The following is a 26,555-nucleotide window of genomic DNA, read 5'->3' as shown; positions in this document are numbered from 1 at the left end:
ACCTGATTAGTAAGAGTGTAGCGTGACGCGCCGAGGGATCAACATCAATAATGACACCCGGAGAAAATCTGCGTGAGCCACAGTTTTCTACTTCTCTTAGAAGTTTGATGTATTCCCTCCTGTCCTTGTCTACAAAGTGTGGCATCTTCTCAGAAGCACCAGCACCAGCACCAGCACCACCTTCGCTGCTGTAAAAGTGTGTCATATAATGTGAATTTTATGGATTCCTGTGTAAATGCTACAAACAGAAATTTCCAATTTGACAGCTACACTGATGTTAGCAGTTCACCTTTTAGTCGGGTTAACATGTGCCACCGTTTTTTCCGTATCTCCATGAGTGCTTCCTTTATATGGGGGCAAAACCCTCATTTAACCAATGTTTCCGTTCTGGCACGTCGTCAACGTGCGCTCTAATTCACTGCTTCTCCTGACCTTCCAACTGGCATTTACAGAGGAAATCTACCTGCACAAAAGGCTTTGTCACAGTGTTTAATGAGCACACAGTGAAGGACAACATGGTCATTAAGCCTTTGGACCTTAGCATGTAGATAATGACATCTATTGATGTTGGTCAGATAATGATGGGGCCATATGTGTTGTGGTCTCGAGCCTTTTACCTTATAGCGACATATTTGTGTTGACTTGAATGGGATTCAGTGTCACGGGGGGAAACATGGGCTGTTAATGCCGTCAGCTATCGGCTTCAGAGCTTTATAAATAGAGAGTGAGTGGGGAACATTCATCCTGCACAGTGGAGGATGGCATTAAGGTTACAGAGTTATTTTCAACAAAAGAATGAATAAAGACGAGGAAGTGTGAGCTTATACCATCAAGCAGAGTTTGTGTGGCATTCTGCAGGGGTTGTGTTGTTCGAAATGTTGTTGTGTTGATAACCATGTTGTTGGAGGCTACAAGACTACAGTTTAAAAAACAAAAAACTCATTACACAGACAGCATGAAGCAGCTATGTCATGACAGACAGCTCCCCATCTTTTAACATTATTGTCCTTACTCCTCCTCGCTTTTGTGGTTTTTTCCCCTCTGAGAGTGTGTTGTGAGATGTGTATGTTGTTGTGTTTTTTCTTCTTCTAGAAAAAAAAACAAAAACGTCCTGGCCTCCCTCATGGGGAAGATACTCTGGATCACACAGAAGGAAATGCAATTACCGGCTCCCAGCAGAATCCTAATCACCGAGCCCTGATGTTAAAAGTTAGCCTCTTTAATGTGTTGAATTTCAAAGACGCAGCACAAATCATTTGATTTACTCACTCCCATCTTCACAGGATGTAAATAAGCTTATTAACCAGCCATTTTTAATATGTGCTTCCCATGACCTCAACAGGAGCAGAGGACTTTATTCAAATAAGGTCTCTGAGGGCTTGCAAATGAAATTAATATATTTACGGTGAATATGTTTATTGAACTCTTTTTTTAGTAAACCTGAAAAATTGTGTTGGTGTAGCTACAAACACTGACAACAAGTTGCTTTTGCTCCCATGTGAGTGCATGTGTGTGTGTGTCTGTGTGTGTGTATCAAAGGTACACCTGAACAAACATCCAACTTCCTCCAACTCGGCACTTTTTAAACTTGAAGTTTTGTGTCGACGCAACAGATTTCTTAATGTGCAGATGTTTTTTCTATTAATAGCTGTGATGTAGTATGACCACTATAGATGTGTTTGTGTGTGTGTGTACATATATACTATATGTATATGGACCTGTGTAGAGAGACTGCAGCTGTGGAAGAAGAAACACTGAGGCAGTACATTCCTTAGTTAAACAGAGGCTTTTGCCTTAACGTGGCCTTAATAGATCCAGAGATACAAGTTGCCTGCGGCTAAGGAGTACAAGTTGTTTTGAAAGTGGCTGCAAATCTCTGGTGTCTCTATTTTTTAGAAGACTAACTGTCAGAGTGGACTAGTCCATTCAGCTCATGGTGAAACACAATCCCTCAGACTCCACCCCAGCACACTGGAAAAAAGAAAGAGAAGGAGACAGAAAGAGAGAGGGAAAGAGGGGGGCGAGACGGAGGGAGATGGGTCTACATCTGTTTGCTTGGTCTAGCAGAGACACGATCACATCGGATGCCTGCAGGCTCCGTCTCCGACTCTGCTCTTCTGTTGTTCCAGTTTACCCTTGGGAGACGCGTTCTGGGAGACGGGGACTCAGGCAGGCACACACATGCACACACACACACACACAAACAACACACATAGACCACTTCTGCAGCATCCTCTCCGTGTTAAGTCAGCTGCCGTTAACCAAACCCATCTCTCCGTCTCATTAATGCTATAACTTTCCGCAATTGTGCCCGTCTCCGCCGTTAACGGGACAAAGTACAAAGGCCAGGCACGCAACACACACACACACAGACACGCACACGTGCACACGCCTGAGTAATTAATTGGTTCCAGTGGAGCCAAGAGCTAATTTACTATCCCTCCTGCCAGATACAGTAAGACAACTCCTTATGGCTTCCTCCCCATCTGTAGAACCTTTATGTGTGATGAAGTATATGTGTGTATGACTTTTTTTTTCTCACCAAAGAGGTTGTTGTTGTTTTTCAGGCATATAATTACAGAGCTGTAGGAGTTGGCAGGCTTTTAGGCTTGTTATCTTGGATGTGTTGATTGCAAAAACTGTAGGAAGATTGATTATAGTACACTTCCCTGCCCCCAGCCGCCTCATGCCTTCAACCAATTGGGACTTTTGTCAGTGAAGGACTGGATGAAAAAAAAAAAAAAAAAGCACAACTTTAGCTATTTCTGTCCATACAGACTGAACATGAAGTGCTGGAAAATCTGCGCCAGGCTGTAAAGGTCACTAACTCTGCTAGATCAAGACCACCAGTTAGGAACGTACTGTAATTAACACGTACATTAAAGTAAATGTATAAAATCCACATTAAATAAATTCCCATCTAAGAAAACCTTTTTTTTTTTAAACTAATCTTGTTCCTCAGTTTTATTTATACAGAACACAGCGCATTTGATGCAAAGGGCTTTAATGTTGAAGCTGATCAAATTAATTCAAATCTCATACTGTAATAGCCTATTACAAACACACAACGCAATGGCTGTGTCCACTTAAAAGTCTATGTAATACTGTTTAATGATATGGGGATGATTAAATACGGTTGTCAAGTTTTTCCATTTTATCAAAACAACTAGGAGATTTTTTGAAAGGATTTTAGCACGTAAGAAAAACAAGGATATACATATTGAGACTGCATGATGAAAAAATGACAAATTTCTTGAAGAAAAAGAAAACACATTAGCAAGTTTATACCTCCAATAACTCAATGTTTGTTATCCATAATATTTACATAAATAGTGATTACAGCAAGTGAAGTAAGTGGTCTATTAAGTACCACAGTAAAATGTGCAATAACTTTTAAAGTAATGAATAAGTCTCTGAATGTATACTGCCTACTACTATTATATTATCCTGAAGCAGTGCAGCTAATTAAAAGTACATTTTTCACTTTCCCACCTCTGCTGAGGAAGATCCAACAGTGCACACTGTGCCGGTGAAAGCTCTGTACAGTGCTTACACTTACTTTGCAGTGAGTCTTAGCACAGAGGGTTGACCTCCCCTGCAGTGGAATCTGTCTGTAAGAGATTTCATCCATCATTCCCCGAGTCATTTTCTGTCAGCCCTATAAAGCTGATATGATTGATTACAATATTAGTAATTGAATGAATCAAAACGGTCGAATTCTGCGCAGGAAAGAAAAGAAAGAGAAAAAAAACGTCTCTATCGACTGATTTCACATTGTCGGCTGAATGAGAGGAATCTACCCTTGGATGACTGTAATTTTCTTTTCATTTGGAGTCTGGTTAGCATCAAGGTAGCATTTCATTCTTCTACCAGGCATGTCTGTGCCCTTTTGGAAGTACAGATCAATGAGTTGCGCCTGTAGTTAGTAGCTACCCTTGATGCTGGCAGAGAAGCGAATGCCCTCGCTTTGCTTTTTCACCTCCGAGGTGCAGGAGGCAGGTCTGTGTGTGTCTGTGTGTGAATGGCAAGTAGACCTGCGTCTGTGCACAGCTGTAGACAGTGATAGTGTAATTTTGTTCCCAGAGAGACAGTCGCCTACCCGTTAGCCAAGCATGTAATTAAAGGTTTAAAAATGTCACCATTCCTCAGCGCTGGGCTTTATGCCCCTTATCGCTACAGTCCCAGGTGAGTGTGTATGTGCCAGTAAGAGCGCACAAGTTTAATGTTTGTGTTTCCTTCATGTGTGGTGAGTTATTTTGTTGGAAGTCTTGGGCCATCTTCGCACCGCTGCCTTGATCAGGCATCAGATGACACCTCCGGTCTCATGTGGATTGGCCCTGCGATTACAGCACACAGAGAACAAAAGGCCTCGAAATGGAGGAAATCTTTGATGCCAGTGCAGAAACCAAGCAGTTAAACGGTGAGAAAATGATAGGAAATTCTTCAAACATCCATGGGGGAATGGTTTTGATCGTCTTCAGGGTGAAAGAACAAAAAAAAAAAAAGTAGATATTATGCTTGCAAATCAGTTTAGGTTTGGGGGTCTGTGTTAATCTTCACTGTTACCTGTTCATTCAAAGTCATCGATGACTTTGGAATGAAAAACTTTATACAAGGGGCCTGGTAGTCACGAGCTAAAACTTGCTTTCCTGTCAGAGAGGTAACTTTATTGTACCTGAGCTTATTTAGGAAATATCGACTCGATTAAATGTAGTTTTTGGGGACAGCTGTGACAAACTATTGGTTTCTTCTCTGAGATTTAAGCCACTGCAGCTCTTCCAGGTTGTTGTGACAACTTGCTCTCTGTGAACAGTGCTTTCCTGACACTGAGAGCAGCTCAGACAGTAGCCCGAGGGTCTGGGCTATGTGTCAGAGCCGCTGTCTCAACAGCTGATCAGTGCCTGGGTCAGCCATGGGATTTTTTTTTTTCACAGGCTGACACTTGGTTATACAGACATCTCTCAGCAGCAGCAGCAGCAGCAGCACTAGCAGTAGTAGCAGCCTGGCTGTGGAGTCATGTTAATTGGCACTGAAAGGCAGAGCGTGTGCTGTCCATAGATCCTTTCATTCCCACGTCTACACAGCATATTTTTATTTTGAAGTCCTTGAGGGGTTTTTCTTTCTAAGAGAAGTTTAAAGGAAAAGTTTTGCCTTTTTGGAAATGCACTTGGCCTCCATGTTGAGGAGGAGCTGAGAAGACAAGATCTATCTGAGTTTAAAACCTTTATTAGCAGCTGGCTCATCTCTCTTAGCATAAACCACCCTGACTAATTGTTTAGCAGCACTTTTACGAAACCCAGTCATTAACACATTTTTTGATTGTGTGTTACAATAACAAAACGTCCTACGGGAGGTTATATGTCAGAATGAATTTCTTTGTTGGGGCCACTTACTTCCTGGAGTCTCCTCCGGTTGCTTGGCAACAGCCTAAAGTCTATGACCCATAAAACTTTGTAAAATTGTGATTTCAACAAGTGAGTTTGTTTGTTTTGCTTTCTGCATTTTTCCTAATGTACTGTATTTCATTTTAATTTGACAAATTAGTTAAATCAACATTTTGTTTTGTTTTCCTTTAATAGCTGAGTGCTAGACGAGCAGATCAATACCACAAAAATTGTGCAAAATGCTCAATCTGTCAAGACGCCTTGTGCTTTTAACATGTTAATTAATGAGCTTTGCAGATGGTTGGCTTTTGTTACCTCAGGACAGACTCAACTTAACCTGCTTTCAGAGATTGTGCTACCTGTGCCAGCTGCTGCTATCTCTATATTAGGCTAAGAAATGAAAAGTTTACTCTGTGTGACTATTTTCATACCCTCACCAATAGCTGAGAAGAAACCGATCAACTGACCTCAGAAGTAGCTACAGTAATACTTTTTTCTATACGTATAAAGGTAGATGTATAGGCTACAAGTCGTGCCTCTGCTTTACCATGACCTGAATTTGGTATTGAATAGATTTGAAAGCCCTGCTCTGTATTCAAAGGGTTTTTCCCGCCAGGCTTTCCGTAATAGTTTTAAGCCACAGGTCATACTGAACTACCTCCAACAATCATGGAAGCAGGAAGACTGGGCCAGGTCATGCCAGTAATTGCAGTCTAGTGGCGTGTGAGAGTCTTTCACGCACATTTCTCTGTCTGTTCGGGCATGATGTCACTTTTTCTGCCACATATAGCATCCCGTCTGTTGTGTAGACACTCGAAGACCACATTCAGGCACGACGCGGTAATGCATCAGCATGAGCGCTGGAGGATTTAGTAAAAATAACAGCAGGATTTGAGAACCTCTGGAGAGTTAGGGCGGGACTCGGGTGAAATTGCTGGGTGTGTTTTGGAGCAAGAGAGCGGAAAGAGTTTGTGTTTCTGTGACTCGAGGAGTGTCTGCATGTGTGATGTAGTGCACGTCCCGGATTTAACTGGACCAAAGGTCTGGTTGTGGTCAGGTGAGTCACCAGGGCTAGGACAAGACACCACAGTCTTTTGGTGTGTCAAAGATTTATTGTTTTCAGCTTGTACGGGGAAAAAGAGAAAAATACAGAGGTGAAGGTGTGTACCAGCCATTACTCAAGAGCAAGGGAGGGTGACATTATCTTAAATTGACCCTGAACTTTGAACCATGTATAAGAATACCTACCTGCCTCCGGTGAAACTCTCCTTTTGTCCCCGGTCCCTCGTGGCTGTGTCTCATCCGCTGTGTCCCTTCTTCATACACAGCAAATCACACCTTTTTGTTTTTCCAAATCTTTGCAAGCCCGACTGCAGATTTGAATCTAGCAGGTTTGTTCCAACAGGGGGGGAAAAAAAACTGATCCACAGTTTGTTCGGTTTAATGTTTATTCCAATTTAGAGGTGTTTGTGGAACAGATTGAAACTCAGACCGAGGCAGATTATGTGCAGAGGAAGATAGAGTTTTACAATAAAGACATATGCATGCGCAAACATAGACAAGAATAGCCCAGTGACTGTCAGAAAGAAACCTTTTTACATCCACGGGAAAATGTCCTTGGTTATAGCAGTGACAATGCAGTATGTTAGAAAATGTCAAGGTGGTAAAGAAAAAAAGAAAGATTTTTTCTTCTGGTTGATTAGTTATTATTTTCTGTTACTGACCCTTTGGTGAATAGACTGAGAGCTTAATTAGATAACCTGTGATCAACACTTGACATTTTGAGCACATGTTGTGTTCAAGAAAAAGGATGGAAAGAAGTGAGAAGCCTAGACTGATGTTAATACAATGTCGGATCCCTATAATAACTGTTGTGATGGCAGCTGTAGACTTGATGCAGTTTTTGTGTTTTCCCTTCCACAACTGTGGGATTTCCCACTATTTATGTGATAAATAGAAATAAGAATAAGAATTCAGCATTGTAATAGCAAAGTAAATATACTGTAAAACACAATAACATGCTTGCATAGGCCCCAGTTTGTGCCTCATACACGTATGATGACTATTCCCTAGAATCTGGAGTGTGAAATGCATTCTGGGATGGAGAGTATTGGGAGAACCGTTTACTCAGTGTGAGTGTGTCAGTGAGTGTGTGTGGAGACTGGAGATGCATTAGAGTATGAGGAAGAGCGAGAAAGGACAGACTGCTCATGTGCACATTTGATTTGTTCTTGACAAGCCACACTGTTCACCGCTGATAAGGTTGTTTTTTTTTATTTAAAACAAACAAGCCATTTTATCCAAGTTTACTTTTCAATCCCACTCCTGGACACACTCAAACATTTCTTCACACCGAATTAATCTGCCCTCTGATCTGGGGGGGGTCACCAAGCGGAAAGGCTCCCGCTGGGCAGCAATGAGCCTTTGATGGCGATATCATCACTCGGTCATTCTCTCTTGTCACCCTCCACTGAGTCCATGAGACTCCCAGCGGACTGAGGTGGACTGAAAGCATAAACTGTGAGGGGAAAAGGTCAATGAGAGGTAGAAAACAGAGCGGGGTGCGAGACGGGAATGATAGAAGTTAAAAAAGTCAGACAGATGGCAGTAAAAAAAAAAAAAAATTGGGGCCAAAAACGAGGTGAAGTCAATCAGGTGGCCACTTGTGTCAATCATGTTGTGAATTACACAGCGGACGTCCGGTCCGTCAGGCACCTCATCAGTCTCTCTGTCAGTCACCTAGTTCGTTATTTTGTCAGTTCACTTGTCATTCAGCCTGCGAGCCTGACACTTAGTCGGTCATCAAGCTTGTTGGTCACTCAGTCACCGAGTCAGCGACCCGTTTGATAAGTACTTGTAGTCGGGTTGGTCATTTGTCACGTCAGTCAATATTTAATTAGTTTATCAATCAATAATTTAGGCCCATCATGAGCTTATCAGTCAGACTGACATTCATAAAATCTGATCATCAGCTTCACGACAGCAAAGTAGAAAGCAAACATCTCTGTCATTGTGTGTGTGTACGTGTGTGTGTGTGTGTGTGTGTGCGTGCTTTGGTCTAATCACAAGATGCCAAAATCACAGACAACCAATTGGCAGACAGAGACAGAACAACAAACAGAAACTGGCAATAACCCGCCTGATAGACAGAGTGATAAACAGGCAAACACCCCGTCAATCGCATCCAGGCGCTCTGCCTTTCAAGCACACAGCTATATAAAGCAGCTCTGTAGTGTCTTTGTGTGCTCTGGTCTAAAGCAAAGTCTGAGCTGATTTAACTGGTGTGTGTATGTGTGTGTGTGTCCTGTCTGGCCAGAGAGAGAGAGAGAGAGGCATCTATCAGCACTGTGGTGTGACCCCGATCTCACACTCCCCTGACTGTGTTTGGACAGATGGATCATCACCGCACCACTCACATCTGACAAACCTGTTTATATGCAAGCGCGCATGCATGCATGTAGGTGTCAGCGTGATGAATACAAAGCCAGCCTTTATTTGGGAGTCTATTTATTATGTATAGTGTAATTTAACCATCATGAAGTCCCCTTCAGACAAAATCAATAGTGGTGTTAATATGATCCTCTCTCCGCCCGTTACTGCAGGAAGACTTCAATTGATTAGTCAGCTGACACCTCAACTCTTGAAATGAAGAGATGTGTGTGTGTTGGATGAGATGTGAGACTTGGAAATTTAGATTCAACCATTTTTTACCTGCTTCTGTAATGGTATTAAAGGTGTACAGAAAAGAAAAATGAATTTGATTCCACTCTGGGTCTTAACATTAGTGTAATAACTCATCTATCAGATGATGTTGCCCAAACTTTGTGCAAAATTCTATTTTCAAGTAAATCCAGGATGAAAGTGGGTTAGTTTTTTTTCGCATTGGATAATGCAGGCGCACGAATTATGCGTCACCCTGCTCACAATTCATCAGCCACTGATATTGGATCCGTCATCCGTCAATCAAACGTCTGAGACACACACACACACACACACTGAACAAACAAACATTGAATATCCCACCCGCTCGATAACGACCAATCAAATTTGTTTTCCTTACTCGGGTGAACTCGTGCGGCAACTTGTGGAAACTCGTAGAAGGAGGCGCGACAAACAGGACAAATGACCATTTCTGAACACCTTTAACTACAGTACATACAGTATTTGTTTTAAAACAATGGTTGTCATGGTGATTTGTTAGTATTTGTATTCTATTTTCTATCTATTTACCTTCCTATAATTTATACCTCTCTTCGTGACGGTTAATAAATGAGGCAGAATCAACCTCAGATATGAGCGTGATGAAAAATAATGTGTGGGTTATAAAGAAAGTTATTTTGATGATGTTCTCTGTGTTTTAATAATCGGAGAAAAGACTGTCAACACTATCTGTATTACACCACTCGGTACATGCGTTTCAAATGACAACATCGTTTACCCCATCTTCAGTTTTTGTGTGGCTCTGCTCTGTGTCCTGCATGTAGCGGGGTGTTATCCATCACCTGGTCCCTGTAGGTTATTTCAGTGTGTGTGTATGTGCTGAAGATGCACTGGTACTGTATGAGTGTTGTTCATGTGTGTCTGTATTTTGTGAGAGAGCCAGAGAGAGGAGCAGGAGCAGGAGCAGAAGGGGGGGAAGGGGCGGGGGGTGTTGGAGGTGGTGGTGGTGGTGGAGGAGGCTTGTACTAATGCCCTGGAGATGATTTAGAGTTTAGACCACCGAACAGCACAGAAAGCTCCTCCAGTTTTCTCCCACAGGACCCGTCAGTGGCTTGTGGTGAGTTAAAGAGAAAATAGGATCCACCAGAGATCACTTCTGGGGAATGAAATGGCAGTTCAAATGGTTCGGTTTTAAATCATGTCATAGTTGTCTGTTACTTACATTAAAAGGCATGATGCATATGCATGTGTGGGCATAAATCAGATCATCTGTGGGTCTTTAAAGTGACACATGTGAGCGTGTTTTTATTATTATTATTTATGGCTGGTAAATAAAAACAGTATCTTAGGTTTTAGAGGTTTTAGAGGTCTTAATTGTTTTACTGTGAAGAGACTGGTTTTCATTAGGGTTCATTTTCATGCAAATACAGAAATGGGTTCATTCAATCCAGATGTAGACTGTAAAGCAAACACAATTGGGTTCGCCTGCAGTTTGACTCTGACATTAGATATGCAAATTGCAAATGTTTTGTTTTCACTGCTGTCTCCAAAAGCAAAACCAAGAAATAACTTTTTTTTTTAAATCTTCCGGTACATGATAATTATTCTTTCATTATTCTTCATCATCAATTATGACACTCACAAGTGTTTGTGTATTTATGTGGTTAAATTAAAAGTACCTGCTGAGTTTTATGGCAAGACCAAATCTGACTGACTGACTGTTCCCCAGGAGACTTATTAATAGTTGTTGTCTTTGGCTATGCAAAGAAATGTAGTAAAGCACTAACATAAGCAAGACAGGAAGTAACAACACGTTTGAAAACATTGGTGTGAACAGTGCAACATGTTTATTAGCCCGTAAGGAGAGATAACGGGTGTTTTAGTGAGAAACACCGAATATAAACAAGCATTTTGTTTGCTTACAAGAAAAGTCCACAGGGTGTCTTTAATATTAAATTAAACTACAACTAGAACTGTTTTAAATTCTCTTAAATTAAAATGAGGGGAAAGCACAAGTGATTAAAAAACTAATAATAACAAATGGTTTCATGGCAGCTTGAACATCGCAGTACATATTGTACATACAAACAAGATGGTGGAGTTTTGTTTTCTGAACTTGCACATGTGTGTGGAGTCATGTGTGCGAGCTGACAGGAGGTCATGTGCAGAGCTGTAACAGAAGGAGAAAGGTCAAGAAAGAGCCACGAACTCCCTGGCTCTGGCTCCTGCTTCTGTCAGCTAACCTCTCTGCATGTCAGTGTGTGAATACCACAGCCCTTTTGAATCCATGACCACACGCACACACACACACACAAGACTTAAAATATCAATAATTTCATTTCCAAGTTTACAGCATGAAAGCAGACATAAAGGTTTATAAGACTGGAAAAACGACAGGAAGAATGCCCGAGCTAACAGACTACCTGGGGAAAATGAATAGCTCTCAAACTCAACAGGTAAAGTGGCTTTTCGATGGGGGGGAAAAATAGTTAAAACTGTCAAGTAAACTACCAGACAAAGAAAAGTGACATGTGAAACGACAGAGCGACTAAAGCACAAATACGAAAGAGTATAGAAACCGACGTGTGAGCCGTCAAGACGAAAGGAAAAAAGGAACAGAAAGAGCCAACTGGCAGTGGCTGTCACTTGCTTCCCCCGCCGTGGATGACAGGTGTTTTACATTACTCTGTGGGTGAAGGCAAACCACATATCCCTCTGCCTGTGCATTTATACATTGGACTTTGAATGAATTCCGTAAAGGCCCCAAGGTCATGAAGCTTATTCATGCAGACTAACGGCAAAGTAAACTTTCCATTCCAGGTGCCTTATCATACTTCAGAGAGGAGTGGAGACGCGGAGAGCAAATGTTCTCCATTTCTTTCTTTCTTGGCTCAGTCTGGCCTTTTTTATTTTTTTATTTCTCCCTGTGCAGATTTCTTCTGTGTTTTTGTCTTCCCACAACAAACACATTTTATGGTTAGTTGTAATAGTTTTTGCTTATTTCCAGGCCCACCATTCACAAATAATAATTCTCTACAGGTTCAGCCACAAAATACATTTCCAGATATGAAAACACTTTAGCAAAGCAAAAATTATTGGCCATTTCCAGCCAAGATCTCCAGTATCTCACTCCACCGTACTTGCCGCTCATAATGTGGTGTACAGTGAGCGAGGCGTATGTTGTGCGCACCATGAATCATTCCTGGTAATAGCATGGCATAAATGATTAAAAAGTAACTGGTCGAGATTGCTCATCAATTCACCCACAAGAAAAGAAAGAAATTATAAACAATTGAGTTGTGCACACTGCTTTGTTTGTCTTGAAGCAAATGACTTTTCCAGAAAGAATGAATCCGCTGTAAGCATTATATAATGACATTCACCAGTTTGATGTGAATGTGAATAAAAACACATCAGATTTACAGCAGCTATAGGATTTAATTGACCCATAAGGAGTGCTGTGTAGCTGCATACACGTATCAGTCACCCATAAAGAAATGGACTTTTAATAATGGAAAAACACATGAATGCACACAGCACACACACAGCAATTGATGCTCTTCATCAATAAATGCAACATAGCTCCTCTCCAGTGGGAGCAAAGACATGCTCAAAGGCACATAATCTTAAATATTAGAGGACACATTCACACAGAGGTCATGCAGAGCCGTGTCTGATTCACACAGCAAGTGTCAGAGGTGAGAGATGTCTCTAGGTGCCTTCAAGGAGCTCACATGCTGTTGCTCAGCAAAACTTTCCACTCCCTTTCCCCCCCGATCTGTCACACTCTCTCTTCTTCGCACCTCTCTCCCTTGTTGCGCCTTTTGTAAGGATTTATTTTTGCTGCTTTTCATCTCCCAGAGTGAACGCTGCGAGATTGTTGCGATACAGAAATGCTGTAGTGCATCAAGCTTTTCAGCGCTTGGATCAAATCAAATGTGAAATTAGCCTTTGTTTAAACCCAAACCTGTCTCTTTCTGTTCCCCTCTCCCAAGGTGTGTCTTTCCGATGCTCTTGGCCCCTGAGGCCTGAGGAGAAGTGAGCCAAGCTCAGGCCCTCATGGGACGCCCTGTTACCCAGCATGCACTGCTGCTGCTGCAGTGCCTGCTGGTCCTGTGGCCTGCAGGCGTGGCCAGTCGGAGAGGGCCAGTGCTGCTGCCTGAATCACCCTGTCACAAGACGGAGCACCCACTCATCCCACACTCAGGTAAGTGTTGAAACAAATACACACACACACACACACCAGGGTGAGATCATCGACACACCTCATTAAGTTTTTATTTCCCTACATAGTTAAAGTGAACTTTTCTGTATATGCCTGTGCAGTAATTTATATCCTTTCATCCTACATCCAATTCTCCCAACCCCCAGTCGTTTACTCTTACCTTAATCCCATCCTTCCCTCCATCAACATCTACCTTCAGTCTTTTTGTAGACCATATATGGACGTTTTATGGACCATTTCATCAAGACATTTTACTGTTGCTGGGAGATATACGCATTACGCAGACATGGGCAGACTTGTCTAACTCCAAATAGGTACATTTGATGTGAATTGACGGTTCACTAAACCTTTAATCTCGAACAATTATTGTTCCATCATAGCTAAGCCATGAGAGGTGTATTCAAAAGCTGCCTCGATGCAGAGCAGTACTGTGAACTGATTAAGTTTGGAGGGTGTTTTGTTTAGTGTTTATTTGCCTGAAAACCAAAAACAGAAGCAAAAATGTACAGGATGGAATAAACAGTGTTACTGTGCTCTAATGTTACTATAACGTTAGTTGTTAGCAGGCTCATCTTACTAGCTTGCTGCCTAATTAGCCATTACTTTAGACTGAGGGTTGTACTAACTCTTACTGAGGCTGCTCTTTCATTCAGCATAACACCCTGTGTGCAATATTTAATTCCAATTTTATCAGAGTTTCTTCTTCAGTCAGCCAGAAACATGAGATTTCTTATGCTAACTAAATGTTAGCTTAAGCAAAGTTCTGCATTTCAAGTATAATTTCAACCTGAAAGTCAACTCTTGGAGACTTGTATAAGGACCCCGTGTTTGTCGACCTTCGTCTGAAATCAAGTGTGTGTTGTTTAATAAGAGACACTAACAATTTAAAGTAGGAGTTTGCCGGTCACTATAAACTGTAGCTAAATGTGCTGTGCAAGAATGGAAAGATTGACAGGCATAGCCACAACTTATCAGTTGTGGACTTGAATATATATTTGATATTTTACACTGTCTAGGAAAGCTCTGCTTACCCTTCTTTTATTCCCTTCATTCTCTCTTTATCCCCTCCAGACACAATGCAGACATTTTTCCATACGAGACTTCCTCGGATGCCTTAACTACATGCCTCTGCAGTTTTTAGATACAGTATATTCTGCGTCAGATTTCATTGTCCGTACCCTACATCTTACATTACCATTGAACGACTAAACTGTAATGAAATGCTGTGAATTTGGTCGAAAGAAAGTATCGATAGCGATCAATGCAGCCCTGTCTACCCACTGCAAAGCAGCAACATATCATCGAGCTGTTTTCAGTCCAGCAGAGTCTCAGTCAGATAATCACATAGTAGTCTGTCTAGGTCGAAATTAACTGGAGCACCAAGGTCACTGTGTGTGTGTGTGTGTGTGTGCAAAGATCCATGTACATGCCAAAGCTCACCTTCTGTGCAGCACAGACACAAGCTCCTCTACAATCCTCTCTCTCTAGTCCGTCTTTCCTCCCAGGCTTTGTCACTTCATTGTTAGCTGAGGTGGCACTCTTCCCTCTGCGCCGACTGACGCAACAATGATGACTGACTGCCCGGCTAACGTAATGCATTTCTGCCTTGTGCTCTCTGCATGAAGACGGGGAGGGGGGGTCTCAAACCAGCCAGTGGTTCAACAGTGGTCAATGCGTTTGTGCTCTCTAATGTACCAGAATGGCCCATTAAACTCCAGTGGCCTAATGCTTTGGTTGAAATATAGCAGCATTAATAAAGAGGGTCGACATTTCAGTAAGCAATCAGACATGGTCCACTAACACGACCGCTACTGTACGGAAGAAGAGAGAAGAAAGACAGAGGCTTCACTCTCCGTGGCTTATTGTCTTTGTTCTTAGTGATCACCTGTGTTGATAACAGCTTTTCTCTTACTGCATAATGGTGGATAAGACTCTCTGGCTCTCGATGTCATGTGGTAACTACTCCACATTTCACAGCATTGAAAAAGCCTTCATTAACTTCCTCCTCTTGAAAACATAAAGCTCGAGGGCGCGTGACGCATTGAGCTGGTTCATTTACATCCTGATTTGACAGTTATTTTCTCCTGGTCCTACTATACCAACACATGACAAAGGAGTTAATTTCCTAGAGCACTGGTTTCTCAAAGTCGTAACGTCGACGGCCACCCTGGGACAACATTTAGACAACTGCAAATAAGCTATAAGCACATCCTTCTTGCACTTTACCCATAGCTATCATTGGATACTTACATTTAAAAATGTAATGAGTCTCTGGAAAGTTGTCAAGTGAAAGAAGTGTCATTTTCAGATGATTTCTAAGCGGCCTTACTGACATTAATTCAACATCTGGGATGATCTAAAAGAGAGCTGAGTGACTGACTCTGAAAATGAGGATGATAGTCGATACAAATTCACCTCACGTTAAGTGTCTTTGCTGCGTCTTCCTTTGTGCCTTTGCCTTCCCTCAGAAAACCAGAGCAATGTGTTTCTGTCCATCGTTTTTCTTATTAAAATCTCTGTAGGTTGCAAATGTCAGACACGGGAAGCTGTTGAACACATTTGCAAGCTTTTTCTTCTCAATTTGTGTAGCTGAAGTGAGAACAAAACAAACTCGGCAGTTTGTTTCCCGTGGGAATCAAAATACGTCTTGAACGGTTGTCTCCCGGTTGTCAGAGGAAGTTGAAGCTTTCTCAGCATCCCTGGGTGTTAGGCCACTGGGTAACATGAGCCTTGAGTTATGGTGGCTGGCACCTGGATGATATTTCACAGTTCAAATCCCAATGAGTTACACCCTGTCGAGGTTCTGCTCTTTTGGGAGTCTTAGGTTACATGGTAAACCAGACACACTCATTTAATGCTACACATATGAATTAGAAGTGTAAAAAAAGGTGGAACTGTTTTTCTTGAAATTAAATTACACTGATCCAGAAATACATAGGCTACACAAAAGCATGGATGGACTCCTGAAGGTCCACCCGAAGTTCCTCACAAGCTTGCTGACGGTGTGCCCAGTTCTGTAAAGCTCTTAAAGCCCTGCAGACTTCTCATGACTAGATTTGTTCTCTCTGTAGTATATGAGGACAGAAAGTTTCATAGGATTCAGGATTCATTATTATACTGCGCCTTGTTTCTATTATAATTTTTTGTCACCTTGTGCAAGAATCTTTGCCCTTTTTTTGGAATAGCTGTTAATTCCCGTTGTCTCATGGAGAGTTAGTTAACAACTTTTCTGTCATGGCTGATATGTGTTTTCCGTGCAGTTCAAACACAGCTCATTGTTTTGAGCTGTACAAAACAAAAAGCTTTTTTAGGGACTGACAAATTACATCCCTCGCTTTTTTTTATTTTGCAGTAAAGGCAAAAAAAATATGAGTCATTACAGAATATGCAATCACATATACTCATATACTCAAACCATGTAGGAGGGAAGAGAAACCTCTCGTTAAACCGATTATCATTCGCTTTTGTGAGTCATTGTGCTCCATGTAATGTAGAGTAATCCCTGGTTGTTGGGAATATGGATGTCATCTTTAGCCAAGCTGGGAGAACTACAAACACATTACATATACCCTTGTGGATGACAACAACCTAATACTCCCTCTCTGCCCAGGGCAAAGCATATCCATTTGGACATACACATAAAGTGCTGTGGCTTGAGTCTCATAGCTAGTACAGTTGTTTAAAGGGATAGTTCAACATTTTTGGTAAATTGACCCATTGCCATAATCTCTATAGTTTTGGGAGTAGGTTTGTTACCTTTATTTGTCGGTGCAAGCTATTTTTAGAATGGCGGAGCAGAGCCGTGAGCTGCTCAGAGCTACGCTACGGAGGCTGATGGGATTTCTTGGTTTCCCTCATCAAACTCATCAAATACACAATCCAACAACTCTAAAAACGCTCTGGTGGAAAAGTTGTGACCTGCACATATGAGATAATAACGGAACGTTACGTTGTTTTTTGGCAAATGCAGAGACTGCTTGCCAAAAAACTGCTCCCGACGGAGACGCGCATCAGCGGTTCTGCATGAATCTACTCAAAATCTCCTAACGTTCCGTTATTATCTCATAGCGTGGTTAATGTGCAGATCACAACTTGTGCACGAGAGTGTTTTGGAGTTGTTGGATTGAGTATTTGATGAGTTTGATGAGGGAAACTAAGAAATCCCATTAGCCTCCGTAGCGTATAGCTTGGAGCCGCTCACGGCTCTGCTCCATGGTTCTAAAAATAGCTTGCACCAACAATTAAAGGTAACAAACCTACTGCTAAAACTAAAGGGATTATGGCAATGGGCCAATTTGCCAAAATGTTGAACTATCCCTAGTATGATTGAATGCGCACTGAATATACTAAAGCTCCAGCAAATGGTTGGTTGGAAGCCCAGGAATGAACTAGCCTGCCTATGTCTAAAGGTAAAAAAAAACTATGTTTGCTAGGTCAAGATAGGGGGTGACAGCAGGGTGAAGAGTGTACTGTTTTCCTTCAATAGCTCCTTGAGAAACTGTATTTTTTTTTCTACTGCAGCTGGTTGACAGACTGAGCCAGTCTGGCAAAAGAAGAGTTAAACAATACCGAGCCAGAGTGGTTGTGACCCATCATGAGCAGCCAAGGTCAAGGTTTGACTGAGAGTGATTGTGGCCTGACTGTGGAAGGGCGTGCCCCACATGGGTCTGACCCCACAAGGCACGGCGGTTTTCTGACTTGGCACAACACTTGGCTGAGAGAACTGCTACTGTGGTGCGAGGATGCTACAGTCTAAACACTGCTCTCTACTTTGTGTGGCGGTTTTCAGAAATATTGGGTTTCAGAAAGAAAGTACACTCTGGAGTTCAGCTGCAAAGCTCCAAACGTTTACCCACGAGGTACGCTCGCTATGCTCTCACAATAACAGGTTTGAATATAGCCTCAGCAGAGGTTCAACGTATATGTCATTTTAGGAGTTATTTTAGGAGGGGTGTTAAACTTTATCACACTTTCTAGAGGATGTGTTTTAGCCAAAAGTCTTCTGATCGAGCATCTGTAGTCTTATTCAAGCTCAGAGCCCCTGAGATATACTGTATTAATAAAGTGTTGTATTTAACAAGTGTTCCTGTGTGTAGGCTTGAAGGCTTTTAAAGGTTATAAACTGTGCTGTAAACAATGCCTTCACAGGCCAAGCTGAGGGCCATGTCTCTGAGGAGTGGAACCAGCAGACTTGTTTTACAGCCACAGACCGAACCCAGCTTTTATCATCCCTGAACGGCTAACACATCGTTAGAGAGAGGGGAGTGAAAGCAGGAAAAATAAACAAATGGCCTCACGGCATTCATAAAAGGAACAGGCTACAACAAGTATCAGAGATCTTTTAATTGGTCATTTGGGGATGATTCTTTTTAAATTTAAAACCCTCCAAGGTTTTTCAGGCTGAAATTTCAAAAGATTAACTCCGCTCTATCTGTGGCCAAGGTCAGCTCCGGTCAAACCATGTTTTATTTTAATTTGCTGCCAATGAAATGATGAGTAAAATATTTCTGGATTTTCATATCTTTCATTCACCCGTCCCACATAATTTCCCCCAACATACTGTATCTATTTTCCTCTATGTTCTTTTTTCTTTTTCCTTTAGAGATTTGGTTGTTTTGTTATAAGGTTCTCTTCTCCTGCACCCGTACGACCAAAGACGCCGCTCCTAAGCACGCATTAGATTTAAATAATTTATTGCACACTTATTTGTGGCTTCACGGTGGTTTGTTTTACATGATTCACTTGTTGCCTCGGGGGCCACAGCACAGCCACGGTAATTTGGGTTGTAGTTCTTCTAGCTGTAAAAAAAAAAATGTGCTTGTTTTTCTTGCTTCAAATAACCTTCAAGCACAGTGCCGTGCGCATGGAGGTTCCAACTGACCTTGCTTTTATCTTTAGACTTTCCGAAAACTCAGGTGTTTATTTTTTCAACCGCTCGTAGCAAATCGTTTTCCTCGCATCAACTTGACCAAATAGTTGCCATTCTTCAGCAGCCCATTACCACAGGGCAGCATTTAGAGTGAATTGGCTCTTCATTTATGTGAGCGCCTACTGCCACCCTCTATTTACACCACTCACAGGAAAACCATTTATGTCCCAGAATTGGTTCCACATGTTGCCATTGTTGCCGGCCTCGGCCTGGCAGTACTGTAGAGCAGTAACTTTGAACGCTGGCAGACTCGAGACCGGCGTGGCCTCTGATGCTGAGTGTAAATATTTATATATCCTGTCATTTTGCCTTTGTGTCAAATGTGCCGTGTCAGAGCAGGGAATAACAAATGGGATGTGAGTGATGGGCTGTTCTATTTTGAGGAGGAGGGAGACAGGGGTTAAGGGGATAAGATGGGACCGAGTCGACGAAGAGGGGGGAAGTGTGTGTGTGTGTGTGTGTGTGTGTGTGTGTGTGTGTGTGTGTGTGTGTGTGTGTGTGTGTGTGTGTGTGTGTGTGTGTTTGTTGGTTTCATCTTGGCGAAGAGCTTTGGCTGCTCTCTAAATTTTTATCCCAATCTGTGTGTGTGTGTGTGTGTACAGTGTGTGCACGATTACGCCTCCGTGTCATCGGCAGCCAGTCTCCAGATTCGGGCAACTGCTGTACAAGCATGGCTGTGTGATGGGATTACATTATCACATGCATTTAAAGTGCAGCTGATATGAACCCGTGTAACTTGCAGAGCAGAACTGAAATCTAAGAAGTGAGATAGGGGATAGGATTTGGTTTTTAGAGGATTTTTTATTAGCTGGGGGTTTTCTTCCTCCTTTTCTCCTGGGGTGATCTGTTGGTTTTATATGGGATCAAGGAGATCGCTCTAAAATTAGCAACCCATCTGAAAACAAATATATGTCAGAGTTTAGATCACTATGATCGTAGCACAGCTTCTTGTTTTTGAAGTCTTTTCAAGTTTTGCATGAAGCTATATGTACATGCCAACCCTCATAAGTTTGACTCCTCCATATATTTAGCTGCAAAGCCTTGGGAGGGTCCACCCATGCTGTTTATGAATGTTTATGAATAGTCCTTGGCCTCGTCACAAAGGGCCATAAATTCTTTGAGTGCTGTTGTGTTCAATTAGGTCCTTTTGCCCCCTTTTGCTCACTCCAAAAAAATATCCCCTCTCTCTGTCTCTCTCGCTCTCTCTCTCTCACACACACGCGCACACACTCACACACTCCATCACCCCATTAGCGAGCCTCCCCCGGTGAGTCAGGGAGATTTATGGGGAGAGGCTGGGTTCGTCAAGCGCCGTCTTCCCCCCGGGGGGTGTCACAGCCACATTTGTATGCCAGGGATCCTCTTGATGGCGTAAAAAACAAGCCCAGTGGAGCCAAAGGATTGGCACATCCAAAACTTTGTGTATCCCTCCTGAATAAGCAGAACAAGAAGCCATTAAGCAAAATGAAATCTTTGGGGGGTGAAAGTTGGTCGTGATCTCCCAGATATTTATTTCTGTGCTTCTAATGAAAATGTATTAGCACTGTGAAACCTGGAGTCAGACACGGGATGCTCTCTTTCGCTGTCGTGGTTCTCTTGTACTTGTCGCTGGAGACTTGAAAGAGAACAAGGGAAAATGTCTTTGCATACACTGGCACTGTCTCAGAGCAGATGATATTGTTTTGTTAGGAGAGCCAGAGTTTGGTCCCACCACGTGAGCTGGAGGAGGCAGATGTTCTTTGGAAGCTCCCATTTTCTCGCTGTTTGTCTTCGTTTTGAATCACTCCGAAATCCCACGTTTGTCACAGAAACCCGAAGCACTTGCTTTTGATGCAGTCAGGGGAGAATGTGCTTTCATTTGAAACGCTGTCTGACAGGTGTGCCTGAAGAAGCAGATAATGTGTTTCGAGGAGGATATTCAAGCTGTCCTCTCCCTCTGTTCCAGCTCCTGATGGAAAGCTTCCTGGTAATTTGAAAAAAAAAAATTAAAATCCCTTTGAAATTGTTTAGTCTGGAAATAGCTCACAGATGTGGTGATGAATGATTTTAAAGACAATTTAGTAGCCATTGGTAAATGCTCAGTACCTATAAATGCTCAAAAACACTCATTTGCCCCCATCCTGGGACAATTTCCCATATATGGAGATGAGTTTCTTAAAGCGTAATCCGACCTGTGTGTATATACAGTAATAATGGCGTCGGTTCTGACCTTGGATCAGGCACGTGATGAGCGATGGAGTACACACATCGCCATAATGACTGATTGACCACCCTCGACTAACCCTATCGGATAACCAGACGGTAGACAGGCCGTCCTCATCGCTCGGCAACCACGGTGGGGCCTGTGATTCGATTGGTCAGGGGTTAATGGCTCGGGCGCCATGAGAACAGGCATGTTGTGTGGATAAGATGTCAGTGTCTGTCTGGGATCTCTCTCTCTCTCGCTCTCGTTATGTATGCGTCGGCCGTACCGCGTTGGAGGAGACGAGGACAGTTAGTTTCCATAAAACGTCAGAATCTGGTCGTGGTCTTCACGAGTATACGTTACCATGAAAGCACTCAATCAACAGTAGTTTTTAGTGGTAATTAGAAATCAAAGGACTTCCCACTGAGTCATAAGACATCTAAATTTCACTCTTGTAAACTTCCATTTATGAACAGAGGTTTCAGGGCTGGTCTTATGGGTTTTAAGAGAGGGGCCTGAGAATCACTAAATGTCTTGGTACTTTGATCCATGCAAAATGGTTTTTTTGAAGGAGTGACCTTATCAGCCGAGAACAGCTCTAAGCACTTTTGTTCTGTCTCCGTCTATCTCCTCTTCCTTTCCTCCTGTAGCAGAGCCCTGGTAAGACTTTGACTTTGACCTGACAAATTTCTTAAGGCACTGAAGAAGTGAAATGTGCTAAACTTTGCCATCATACAATTGCAAAAGTGCCTCCGAAACACAAAAAATATAATGATATAGATTTTTTATTATTATTACATTGGGAAAACATTTGTATGAGTCAACTTCAATATCATTTGACTCATACTGTATAGTGCCAAATCATAACAAATAATATCAAGGCACAGGTAAAACTCCTCTTTAACAGGAAGAGGAACAGACTCTGTCTATCATTATGTTAATAGCCACAATTATAGCAGCAGCACTAAATAATAATTTTATTATAATTTAATTACAATGATGAATGTTGTGCAGTGGCAGGTCCAGATGCTGCAGCTCCAGAGTCAGACATAGTTAACAGAATGAGGACAGAGAGGAAAAGGAAAAGTTAGCTGATGGCATGCAGCAGTTTCAAATTCAGAGAGAGATAGTAAAAGTGAAGCACTTATTACATCATGTCAGATCACCCTGTAGCCTTGGCGATAGTTGGGAGCTCACCTGAGCCTGCCTTAACTGTAAGCTTTATCAAAGAGAAAAGTTTAAAGTCTAATCATATGGAGATAGTGTCTGACTTCCAAACCCAAAGTGGGAGCTGGTTTTGCAGTGGCCCGACAGCTGAAGGCTCGGCCTTCGCTTGGAAACTCGAGGAACCACAATCTGGCCTGCAGTTTTAGAGCAGAGTGTTCTGTCGGGATAAAAGAAACTCCTTAAGATACGACGGAGCTCGGTCATTAAGGGCTTTTTTATGTAAGGAGGAGGACTTTCAATTCTATTTTGGATTTAACAGGGAGCCGATGCAGAGAAGCTAACACTGGAGGAATGGGATCTTTTTGTCTTGTTCAGTATTATTCTACCACTTTAACTTAATTAGCAGTTATTGGGACTCTGAGAATAAGGACTAAGACTATAGCCTGGAGGTAACAAACGGACAAGTTTTCTGTAATCATCTTGAGGATGCTTCTAATTTCCTCAGTTTTGCACTGGTGAAAGAAAGCAGTGTCATAGACTTGTTTCAGCAGATAACAACAGCAGAACTGGAGGCCAAGGTAATAGCTTTCAGAGCAACTGTAGTATGATAAGATGGGGGAGGTTTAGGGCCAAATATAGTAGGATTACTTTCATTTTTATCTGGGCTTAAAAGTGAAAAAGAAGACAGGTCATCCATATCTTAAAGACATGCCTGAAGTTTGACTACACCTGATTAGTTTCATCTGGCTTTATAGATAGTAAGGTGTCATCTGGGTAGCAATGGAAGTAATAACCCTAGCACAGAACCTTGGGGAACTCCATAACTTAGTGTTGTTTGCGCAGAATAATCACTGACCAAATTAGAGCTCATGCAATATGATCTCAAATCAGCATAATGCAGTTCTTTGATAAGATCTTGTGATCAGTGGTGTCAAATGCAGCACCAAGATCTAGTAAGAAGAGAGATGAGTCCATCGTCAGAGACCATGAGCAGATTGTTCGTAACTTTCTCTGCTGCGTCTGTGCTGCCCTACATCTAGAAAATCTTCAAACATACCATCCATATGCAAATATATCACATAATTGAATACCATCCCTATGCAAATAATCACACAATATGCTTGCAAGAGCTTTTTTAAGGCTTTTAGAAATAAAGGGGATGATCTATAATTGGCCCATAACATCTGGATCAAGAGTGGGCTATTTTTAGTTGTAATTAAGGGAAACTTTAAAGCCTGAGGTACAGGGCCTATTAATGAAGAGAAATTTATCAGCTCTAATACAGAAGTGTTAATTAAAGGTATGCTTTGCCTTTAATTAACACTAACATGTTGAACATCCTAGTTGAAGTAGGTTTTAAAAGACAGGTTGATGGTTAGATGAAGATAATGTTGAAGGGGAGAAGCAGAATAAATTGAGAGACTCAATTCTACAGACCACTCTACAAGGTAATATGTCCATGCCACTTGTGGGAAGGAGATGGATGGATTTTTTTTCTCTAATAATTAAAATTTCATTTGTATAGAAGTTTGTGAAGTCATTACCACTGAGAATTAAAGGAACACATTGTTCAGTATAGCAAGCCTGGCCACAGTGCTGAGGGTTCACCTGGAGTTGTTCTTATCTTCTCCCATTAAAAATGAATATTAGGTGGTTCTGACATTACAAAGGTTGTTTTTTTTTCTGAATATGTAATTAGATTATTTTTCCATGCTCAAAATTTGAGGCATATACAGAGGCTGCAGCACAATCTGCAATATCCCCAAGCCCAAGTTAATATAGTGATGTAATTCTTCCCTGAATTTAGTTTTCAGCATTATCAGATAGACGTCTGCTGTAATGGATTCTTTCTCCGAAATGCGGTGCAGTATGTTATTGTAAACTCACAACACAAAAGAGGTATTCGGGAAGAAATAATGAAATGCTCAATTTCTATGTCATAAGTCAGAACGAGGTGGATGATGTGATTAAAACAGTGAGTGGATTAATTTGCATTTGAGCCTAATAGTGAATTAAATGCAAAAGCTGTTGCTGTCAACATCTACATGAATATTGAAATCAAACACTATTACGACTTAATTTGTATTAAGAACTAACTCTGATAAAGTTGAGGAAGGCTAAGGTGGATATGGCGGATATACAGTAACTACTGGAACTGACTTTATGCTTTGGCTTTGGCAGAAGAATGAGTTTTAACCATGTTTAGATCCAGGGTTGATAATAAAGCTGTAAAATCGCTGTGACCTCTCCTCCTCGGCCTGCGTGAGAATTAATACGAGTGGGAGGTGTGGATTCATTTAGACAAACATATTCTTCTTGCTGCAACCATGTTTCAGTAATACAGAATAAATCTATGTGATAATCAGCTATGAAATCTTTAACTAGGGATTTCAATGAGGCCAATCTGATATTTAATTGCCCATATTTAATTGTCCTGCTTTATTGTGTTAGATGTATCAATTATTTTTTTGTATCAATTTTATTTATTTTATGTAGGTGGTTTGGTGCATACACAGTCTCTATGGAGTTTATAGCTTTAAGGAAAACAAGAAGCATGCAGAACTGCTTTAGCTCTCTATTAAACGTAAGGGCTTTGAAACCAGTCCATCCCAGTGAGGTCCTCCAATTTTCAATGAGGCATTTTGTGTGTTGGAAACCACCTCACTAGCCATACAGTATCATCACTGGTCAGATTTGGCAGAGAACGCCACTGACTCCGAAACTGTTCGAGAAAAAAAAAACTGATTCCACAAGATATTTGTTTTCCTCCAGGTGCCATTACTGCCAAAATGATGATTAACCTTAGCCAGCTGTTTTCAATATGATTCAGTTAGGTCAGGCCAGCCTAACTTCTGTCACCAAAATAGTTTCAACAACAAGTTAGACTGTAAATGATAATGAGGCATGATTCTCATTACGCAGAAAATGGTCCCTGTGGGTGTTATATCATTATATATAATAATATTAGATTATTGTTACTGATATATTTATGTATAAGCAGCACTTTAATGAGGTGTGAAGCTCATTTAGCTATATAATCTACTGTTGGGTAGTTTATTCTATAACAATGCATCATGTTTTGTAATATGTTTATTTTAAATGTCTCAAAATCATGGCCTTTATGATTTTGAGCTTGTAAAGTGATGTATACAAATAATACCATAGTTTGCAGCTGTAAATTCTGTGAAATGGATGGTGAACTGTGTCTTTACTGAAATAATATAATGTCATTTGTACTTGTATTTGACAAGTACACTGTTAATTATTTTTAATCACCTCCACCCCTTCAGTCTAGTATTGCAGGCTTTACTGATGAGTGGCAGCCAACAACCATTTGCACATGTCGATAATGTTTAGCTTTCATGTCCCATAACTAAAAGACAAAATATGTTTTCATTGTCAGAAATACTTTTTGAATTTACATTTATTGCCATCAATTTATGTAGAAAACTAAAACTAACACACAAGTAAGCTTGTTGCTATAATAATCCCAGCCTATGAGGAGCCTGCTCTTCACAGTCTTGAGGAGAGTTACAGCGGCCCTCTGAACGCTGCTAATTCATCAGCACAGCTGTCATCTGCAGCTATAAACTCTGCGCTCTGATTGGCTCACTGTTGTTATGTCCTGTGGTGTTGTTGGCAGAGATGGAGCCATGGATCTTCAGGTTCAAGGCAGAGGGCACGGTGGATTACTCACAGCTGACCTTTGACCCAGGCCAGAATGAACTGATCGTCGGTGCCAGGTACTGTTTGTTTTGTTTTTTTCTCTTTCCCTTTCTCTTGTTCCTTCTATCTTTTTTTCTTTCTCCCTGTTTTGAACAGGTTAAATCAGGTTGAAGCGTTGTCCTGAGTTGCCCTTTCACATATGCTGTACACAACAGGAGGCCGCACATGTCAGACAGTCGGCTTGGTGTGAAGGAGGCACGACATGATGCAAAAATATACGCTCACTGCATCATTAATAACCGAGTCTCTGGCCGTTCTTTCAATTCCTATGATGATCTT

The 26,555-nt window shown here is 41.6% G+C and overlaps 1 protein-coding gene across 2 annotated transcripts in view; it reads left to right on the top strand.

Annotated features, from left to right (window-relative positions):
* sema5a (sema domain, seven thrombospondin repeats (type 1 and type 1-like), transmembrane domain (TM) and short cytoplasmic domain, (semaphorin) 5A) overlaps positions 1-26,555 on the top strand; it is a 120,265-nt gene that overhangs the window by 16,711 nt on the left and 76,999 nt on the right. For both annotated transcript variants that reach the window (XM_083995338.1, XM_083995337.1), the window contains exons 2-3: positions 13,040-13,251; positions 26,194-26,293. In XM_083995338.1, coding sequence (XP_083851464.1) covers positions 13,104-13,251; positions 26,194-26,293 — 248 coding nt within the window. In that variant the 5' untranslated portion in view covers positions 13,040-13,103. The remainder of the gene's footprint in view (positions 1-13,039; positions 13,252-26,193; positions 26,294-26,555) is intronic.

This window comes from Trachurus trachurus, assembly GCF_905171665.1.
Source record: "Trachurus trachurus genome assembly, chromosome: 20".
NCBI lineage: Eukaryota > Metazoa > Chordata > Actinopteri > Carangiformes > Carangidae > Trachurus > Trachurus trachurus.
The sequence above is the reverse complement of the archived record's forward strand: the minus strand, read 5'-3'. Positions and strand labels throughout refer to the sequence as shown.